The following is an 8,706-nucleotide window of genomic DNA, read 5'->3' on the forward strand; positions in this document are numbered from 1 at the left end:
TTTTGGCCCCGCCCCTTCCGGCAGCGCTCACCCCCGGGGCCGCGCGCCGCGGTGACGCCACGCGGCGGGGGCGTGACGTCACATGGCGGGGGGAGCGTGACGTCACGGGAAAGACGCGCGGGGAGAGGACCCCGAAATTCGCCCGGTTTCGGTGCAAGGGCTGGAAATGGGGCGGGAGGGGGTGGAGATAAACCGCTGGGAGCTGTGGAGTGTCCCCGGGGTGGGCCAGGAGAAGGAATTGCCTGGATCAACCCTGGGGTGGGTGAGAAGGAATTTTGTGGAACATCTCCGGGATGGGGAAGAAGGAATTGCCTGGATCAGCCCCAGGGTGGGCGAGGGCAAAGGGAGGGAATGCCCAGGAACATCCCAAAAGTGGGTGAGGGCAGGAGCATGGAATGGCCAGGAACAGCCCGGAGTGGGCAGTGGCACAGGGAGGGAATGCCCAGGAGCATTCCTGGGGTGGGCGAGGGTCAGGAATGGCCTGGGACCATCGTGAGCCGGATGAGGGCACGGACAGGGTGCCCAGGGTTATTCCCTGGCATGGGCAAGGCACAGGGAAGGGATTCCCAGGATGGGTGTGGGCAGGGGGTGCCCAGGGACACCCTGGAGTGGGCGAGGGCAGGGGGAGGAGCAGGACTGCCCCATTCAGAGAAATCCAAGGGGTGTGCGTCACCTTTGGAAGAGCAGCAGCACCCAATTTTGGGCAGAAACCCCCCCAAACCCACCTTGAGGAGGTTGGACAGGGGTGGGAGGGACAGCAAAGTCCTTTTGGTGACCAAAAACCCACCGTGTCCTCAGCACTGACCCATCAGCCGCCTCCATCCGTGAGCCCAGGATGCCGCAGAGCCCCCCAAGATCGGGGTGCCCCTGTTGGCAGCCCAGGGTGCCATCCTGGGGGTGGGAAGGGCCCTGGTGCCACCAGGCTGGTGACAGCAGCCACATGCCAGCACACGGGGCGGCGGCGCGGGCCGGGCGCCAGGGGTGGCTTTATCAATTAGCAGGTGGAGGTAAACAGCACGGTAATTACAGCCAGGGAGGATGATGCTAAACTGGGAAGGTGTTACGGACACCAGTGAGGACAGGGATTAGCCCAAAAGGAGAAAGGAGCAGGGGGGGCAGATCCGGGGGGGCCACCAGTGCCAGCCTGGCAGCCCCCACCATTGTCCCATTTTGTGCCAGGATGGGGAGGAGGAGGGTGGAGAGGGGACGTTGGGAGGTGGCCTGAGGGGAAGGGATTGGTTTTGGGGTGCTGGTGGGTGTCACAGCAAACCCCAACAGGAGGCAGCCACGAGGGTCCCCACATCCCCGTCCAGGTGTGAGGAGGAAGAGGAAGAGGAAGGCTGGGGCCAGGAAGGTTTTGCTGCCAGCTCCTGGGCCTGTCCCTGCCATGCCCCATACTGTCACCTCGGGGCGCAGGGGATGGGACAAGGCAGAGCTGGGACGAGCCTGGATCTGTCATCCCAGTGGCCACAGGACTCGGGGAGCACCTTCTGTGGAGGCTCTGCTGTTTGTCCCCTGTCCCAGGAGGATGAGTCTGGCCCCTTCCTCCAGACGGGATGGGGATGGATCCACGCGGTCCCACGGGGCGGGAGATGAGGTCAGATGATCCAGAACCATCCAGGCCTTCTGTGGGTGATGTCTCCTGCCAGGCAGTGGCAGAAACTGAGCCAGAGGTGAGAAGATGAGGGAAGGATCCCACCAACATCTGTACTCCAGCTGCAAACCAGGAGCTTCTTCTGGCTGTGGGTCCTCATTGCTCTCGACCCAGGGACGGGGTCTCAGCTCTTGGTACTCCTCCTGAGCAGCAAATCCCATCCTGTGGAGAGCTCTTGGATCCAACCACATCCTGCAAAGCCCCGAAGACCCTCAGCGAGGTGTTGGTGGCCTCCTCAGGACCCCGCTGCTCCCGTTGAGGAGGCAAAGGCAGCAAGTTGTGTGGAGCTGGTACGTGACTGGAAGCCCTTCCCTCCTCCCCAGAACACAGATAGCCCAGAACAGGGATGGAAAGTGCCGTGTTTCCGTAGCAACCAACATTTTTCGTGCAAGGTGCTGCACGCACTCCCCGCGCTTTGCCACCCAAGGGTGCTCCTCACCTTCCTGCTCCACGCCAGGGGGGTCCTGCCCAGCGGGATGCCCAGGCCTGGCTGGCAGAGAGGGTCCCCAGGGCCTGGTGGGCTCCTTCTCTCCTCCTCGCCCACAGAAGGAGCCCAAAGCATTGGTGCAATGTTGGGTGGCTCCTTACTGGGGCAGCTCCTCTGCTGTGCCCGTTCCCAGGATCTCCAGCTTTTTCCAGCGTGAGCCACCGGTGGAGATGGGCACCTCCAGCAGCACCAGCACCAGCACAGCACCCTCAGGTGATGCTGGGGGCTGTGGTGGCTCTCCCTGTGCGTGGCAGCTCTGGTTCCTGCCCACTTGAGCCCCACATGGGGACACCACAGGGACATCGATGGCTCCCAAACCATCCCGCAGCCCCTGCTGGCTGCAGGACCTCCAGAGCACACAGGGAAGGACAATCCCAGCTCATCCCAATCCAGCCTCACGTGGCCACCAAACATTCAACCACTGAGAATCCACAGGGAGACCTGGTGCAGCACCAAAGCCAAGTCCTCAACACCACGAGATGCCATCCCTGTCTGGGCCAGCTGTGCCCTGAGTCACCATCAGAACCTGGATTTTCCCCACAATTAAAGCCTTTCCAAGCCAGGGAGCTCAGCAAACCCCCTGGAATGGGCAGAGCAGCAGCTTTTCCAGGCCCAGCTGCAGATCCAAATCAAAAAGCAGGAAACCTGACAACATTGCCAACGCTTTCATACCCTGGGAACACCAGGAAAGACCACGGTGCCAATGCCAGCCACCGGCACTGCCAGCAAGGCCTTGGGAAGGAGGACACTTGTGGGACACAACCCCAGCAGAGCCGGACCCGCGCGCACCAAGGGACCTCCGGACCTGGGGGATCTGGGGGTCTGGGATCCTCCAGCACAATCCCAACTCCGAGATTCAGGCTCCATCCCGTCCCTGGGGAAGGATCCAACCACCACACGCCACCGCTCCAAACATCCAAGCGCCTCCAAACTCCTTCTCCCACTCGTTCCTCGTGCCCGTGCGAGCGCCAGCGCTGAAACGCAGCGATTTATTTTTATCCCGAGCGATCCAGGCTGGGAAAAAAAATCCCCTGCAGGCGCTGTCCCCGGGGCGATTTGGCGGGCGAAGGGCGCGGGAGCATTACCGGCTGAAGCGGCGCGATCCGATCCTCTTTGGATCCTCTTTGGTGGCCCAAAGTTATCCCGGCAGCCGCGGAAGCCGCCGGCAAAATGGTGACAGGGTCAAGGCAGCGGCGGCACGAGCGGGGAAAAACAGGATGGGGGGTCAAGGGCAAAGCAAGGACACAAGATTTGGGGAGAGGGTGGGTGCCCCCCATGCTGGCTGGGTGCCCCACATGACGGTCGGGTGCCCCCATCCTAGCTGGGTGCCCCCATGACAGTCAGGTGACCCCCATCCTGGTTGGGTTCCCCTATCCCAGAGGGGTTCCCCCATCCTGGTTGGGTTCCCCCATCCTGGTTGGGTTCCCCCATCCTGGAGGGGTGACCCCATCCCAGTTGAGTGCTCCCCATCCTGGATGGGTTCCCCCATCCTGGTTGGGTGCCCCCATTCCAGTCGGGTTCCCCCATCCTGGAGGGGTTCCCCCCATCCCAATGGGGTGCCCCCATCCCGGTCGGGTTCCCCTGTCCCAGAGGGGTTTCCCCATCCTGGTTGGGTGCCCCCATCCTGGTTGGGTTCCCCTATCCTGGAGGGGTTCCCCCCATCCTGGAGGGGTGACCCCATCCCAGTTGAGTGCTCCCCATCCCAGTGGGGTGCCCCCATCCTGGTTGGGTTCCCCCATCCTGGAGGGGTTCCCCCCATCCTGGAGGGGTTCCCCCCATCCTGGATGGGTTCCCCCATCCTGGTTGGGTTCCCCCCATCCTGGAGGGGTTCCCCCCATCCCGGTCAGGTTCCCCCATCCCAGTGGGGTTCCCCCATCCCGGTCGGGTGCCCCCATCCCAGTGGGGTTCCCCCATCCTGGTTGGGTTCCCCCCATCCTGGTTGGGTTCCCCCCATCCTGGAGGGGTTCCCCCATCCCGGTCAGGTTCCCCCATCCCAGTGGGGTTCCCCCATCCCGGTCGGGTCCCCCCATCCCAGGAAAGATGGGACGCGAGGACGGAGCCGGTCGCCTTCGGGGTCACCCAGCGGGGTCTCGCTGTGCCGTCCTGTGGATAGAACTGAAGCAGAGGGAGGGGGACTGAGAAAAAAAAGTGGGTTACTTTTTTTAAAAAAATCATATAAAAAATAATATTTAAGGAAATACAGCTCTAGGAAAAAAAATTCTGTACAGACAGGTTTCAAAGTCGCCCGTAAAGAGACACAGCACCCACTTCCCTGCACATTTCAACCCTTTTACACTCCCCTTACATTAAAACCTTGTTTTTTTTACTTTCCAAACCAATATAGATCAATTTAAGCAAATAAAGATATTTACTACAGATTTTGATTGTCAGCAAACACAATATATTTACTGCATTAGCATTTGCTCACAGTGCAAATGGTACAACAATACATCAGTTCAATATTTCTGATTTTTTCCCTTAAAAATGCTGTATGCATTAACTATCATATTTGCATTACAACATGACAAATGAGCAAATGAAATGTGTGTGAAAATTATCACCTTTTCACAATATCAAGCATAATTTTTTTTTTAACCTTAGTATAAGGTACTATAAATCCAAGAAATAAAAACATCCACAAAATATATTACATCTGGTATGATTTTTTTTTCTCTAAGTACTCAACTTTATACAAAAGTCTTTCAAAAAATATCATTCCCTTAGGTTTGTGTGGTTAAACCTGATTGTGGTTTGTTTTTTTTTTTTGTTCCTTTCAGTTCACATAAATTAGACTGCATTCTTCCTCTTCTCTTTATTTTTTGTACGTTTTTAATGTGTTTTTTTGTGTTTTTTTTTTCACATGCAGACATCAAACCTGGATAGCACGACCTTTTGGCAACAAAGATTTTTTTTTCTTTTTAAGTCATTATTATTTTTGCTTAGTTTAGCTTAAATGTCTGAGCACAGTTTTATTAAAACAAAAGAAGAAAAAAATCAGAGCAGTCATGCAATGACATGCACATACCAGAAGGAGAAAGAAAAAAAATAATAATAAAATAGAGGACTAATTGATTTTTCTCCTCCATAGTTGGGTGGTTGTTTTAAAGTGACCAAATAAAATAAAATAAAAATATCTCACATTATAAAAAATATTCAGCAAAATACTGGGGTGCTTGTTTTTGTATTTTTTTCCCTGTATTTCTGTAAAGAATTTCCCTTCTGCTGAAAATAAAGAAAAAAATAATAATAAAAAGGAAAAGAAAACAAAAATAAGAAAACAAACCCAAAAGCTGCTGCCGGGACATCGCTCCCCGCCGCCCCCCGGAGTTGGGGGGACCCGCAGAGCCGCCCCCCGCCCCCCCAGCCTGGCTTGGGGGGGCTGAGCCCTCTTACCTCCAACACGGGGAGCCGGTGCTTGGGGACACGGGGGGGACACGGGGCCGGGGGGGGCAACGGGGGCTCCAGGCCCAGCGAGGAGAGGAGCCAGATCAGCTCCATCCATCCGTCCATCCATCCATCCATCCATCCATCCATCCATCCATCCATCCATCCATCCATCCATCCATCCGTCCCCTCGCGGATCCTGGAGCGCCCAGCCCCGGGGGAGCCGGGCAGGACGGGACCGGGGGGCCCGATCCTGGAGCAGCCAGCCCCGGCAGGGCGGGCGGGTAGGACCGAGCCCCGGGATCCAGGTCAGCCGGGATTATTCCCGGGATCGGCCGCCCGGGCAGCCCGGAGCCGGGCCGGCTGGGTGCGGGCGGGACGGAGCCGGGAGGTGCCGGGTGAGGGCCGTGGGGTGCGGGAGAGTCGGAGCCGGGAGAGCCGGGATGGGGCAATCCAGCCGGAATCCGGGCGGTGCGAGTAATCCAGGTGCGGGAGCAGGGAGCCGGGAGAGCCGGGCAAGGAGGGTGCGGACGGCCCGGCCCCGGGCGGTGCGGGTGTGGGCAGCCGGGATCCGGGAGTGGCGGGAGCAGGCGGCCGGGATCCGGGCAGTGCGGGCGGCCCAGCCCCGGGCAGTGCAGGTGGAAGCAGCCGGGATGTGGAAGGTGCAGGAGCAGGCAGCCGGGATCCAGGTGCTGCGAGCAATCCCAACGCGGGCAGCGCGAGTCCGGGCAATCCGGGTGCGGGCGGTGCGGGTCCCATCGATCCAAGTGCAGGCAGGATCCAGGTGCGGGCAGCCTGGACCCGGTCAATCCGGGTGCGGGCAGAGCGGACCCGTCGCAGCACAACCCCGGTATCCTGAACACCGTGGGGTTCCCCCCGGAGCGGTGCCGAGGGCAAGGGGAGGAGAAGGGGTGCCACCGCGCCGCCCCCCACAATCCCTCAAGCGCACGTGGTGACGGCGGGGGCGAGGGCGACGGGGGGCGAGGTGGTGGCGGTGGCGGCGGGGGGCGCGGCGGGGGGCTGCACACCCGAGCCCTTCTCGGCCTTCTTCTCCTTCTGCTTGAGGTGGATCTTGGCGTGCCGCTTGCGCTCGTCGGAGCGGGCGAACTTGCGGCCGCAGAACTCGCAGGCGAAGGGCTTCTCGCCGGTGTGGGTGCGGATGTGGGTGGTGAGGTGGTCGCTGCGGCTGAAGCTCCGCATGCAGATGCGGCACTGGAAGGGCTTGTGGCCCGTGTGGATGCGGAGGTGACGGGTGAGCTCGTCGGAGCGGGAGAAGCGGCGGTCGCAGCCCTCGGCCGGGCAGGCGTGGGGCCGCTCGTGCAGCGGCGTCTTGCTGGGCCGGTTGGGATACTTGCGGGGTCGGATGGGCTTGAGCGTGAGGGGCGGCTGCGGCAGCCCCCCGAAACCCGGGTGGATCTGCTTGTCCTTGAAGGCCTTGATGGTCTCCAGCGGGGTTATGGGGGGCGGGTTGACGCGGATGGGGTCCAAGCTCTGGAAGGGTTTGTGCTCCGTGATGGTGCCCATGTCGTTGGGGTGGTGGTAGAGGTTATAGTCTGGGATCATGGGGAAGAGGTTGCTGTCCAAGGCGGGCTTGGCCGCCTGGTAATCCTGGGGGGAGTAGGTGAGGCCAGGGTTGCTCTGGGGGTCGTGGAAGGAGACAGGCTCTGGGTAGAGGTCACTGCAGGAGGAGTAGGGCGGCAGCGCGGGGTACATCTGGTCCACCTCGCCCTGCGGCGGCCCCATGCTGCCCGCCGAGCTCTGCGTGCTGGTGAGCGCGCCCGAGGACGGCGGCACCCCCAGGATGCCGGCGCTCATCAGGCTGATGATGTTGTCCTGGCACCAGTTGGAGGGCGAGTCAAAAGCGAATTTCCCCAGGTAGGTGACAGTCTTGTTGCCCGGGGCGGGTTGAAAAGTGCCCGAGTAGGAGGACAATTCCTGACCGGCCTTTTCGTTCGCTAAGCCAATGTCCATAACATTATCTGCAAAGTGCGAGAGAAGCGGGGCAGGGTAAGCCGGGAGGGCCCGGGGATGCACCGGGAGATGCTCCGGGGGATGCTCCGGGGAGCGGGGATGCGCCAGTTCCCCCTCGCCTCGCTCCCCCCCTTCCCCTCGCTGCTTCCACCCCGCATATGCGGCGCTGCCTGCCGGGGGTCCCGACGATGCGGGGCCGCCCGCGCCGCCCCCGCGAGGAGCTGCCCGCGGTGGGTGGGTGGGTGGGTGGGGGGGACACCCCACCGCCGCGCCGCCGGAGGAAGGAGGTACCTGCGGCTACAGGTAGGCTTCCTCCCCGTCCAGCCCCGGCAGCGCTGGGCACTCCGCGGAGCCGGGGCTGCGGCCGCCGACGCCGTTACCAACTCGCCGCCTTCCCTGCGCCGAGCCCCGGCGAGGAGAAACACGGGGATGGGGAGGGGGGGTTTAGCCCGGCGGGGCTCCGCGTGGGAGCGGGGACACGCGGGGAGCACCCGCCCCCGCCGCCCTCGGCGCTCACCTGTGCCCCCCAGATCCTCCCTCTCTCCTGTCCGTCCCCCTCCCTCCCGTTTCCCCCAACTCCGCGCTCCGGGAAAGTCGGCGCCGCGTCCCGGGGAGCCCACGCCGCCGCCGCCGCCGCTGCGGGGTGTGGGGGGGCGGCTGCCACGGCCACGCGCGTCCGCGGCGCCTCCGCACCCGCGCGGATCCCGGCGCGGGCGGGCGGCCCCTGCGCGACACGGGGGTGCCCGGCCTTCCCCTCGTCCCCTCGGCCCTCCGGCTTTTCCACCCGGGCTCTCCTCCCCACGGAGCCCGGCCGCCGTCCCCGTACCTGCGGCGGCGGCTCGGCGGCGGCAGCGCTCGGCGGAGCCCTGCAGCGATCGCGCGGAGACACGGCGAGGAAAGGGGTGGGTGGGTGCGGGGGGGGGGACGCTCCCCAGCCCCAGCTATTCCCTTCCCTCCGAGGCTCCATGACACCCTACCCACAGCATCCTCCTCCTCGCCCCACCGGCTCCCCCCCTGCTCCTGCCTTTTCCCCATTTTCCTTCCCTCCCGCTTTACCTGCAGCCATCTGGTTGTAGTGAGCCACCGAGTCGCTGGTGCTGGAGAAGATATTCAAAGAGTTGGGGATCTCCTCTGGGTACAGATTGTCAGGCAATTGGTTCATCAAAGTGTTCATGGTCCCCGGCAGCTTCTCCAGTAGTTTGCCTGTCAT

At 61.7% G+C, this 8,706-nt stretch overlaps 1 protein-coding gene across 1 annotated transcript; it reads right to left on the minus strand.

Moving 5' to 3' along the window:
* Nucleotides 1-6,464: 6,464 nt before the first annotated feature.
* On the minus strand, nt 6,465-8,706 carry EGR3 (early growth response 3; the record flags this gene model as incomplete). Its single annotated transcript, XM_084221890.1, has 2 exons — nt 6,465-7,504; nt 8,553-8,706. 2 exons carry the CDS (start codon nt 8,704-8,706, stop codon nt 6,465-6,467), a joined length of 1,194 nt encoding a protein of 397 aa, XP_084078016.1.

Source organism: Fringilla coelebs, assembly GCF_963513975.1.
Source record: "Fringilla coelebs genome assembly, chromosome: 26".
In the NCBI taxonomy this organism is placed as follows: Eukaryota; Metazoa; Chordata; class Aves; order Passeriformes; family Fringillidae; genus Fringilla; species Fringilla coelebs.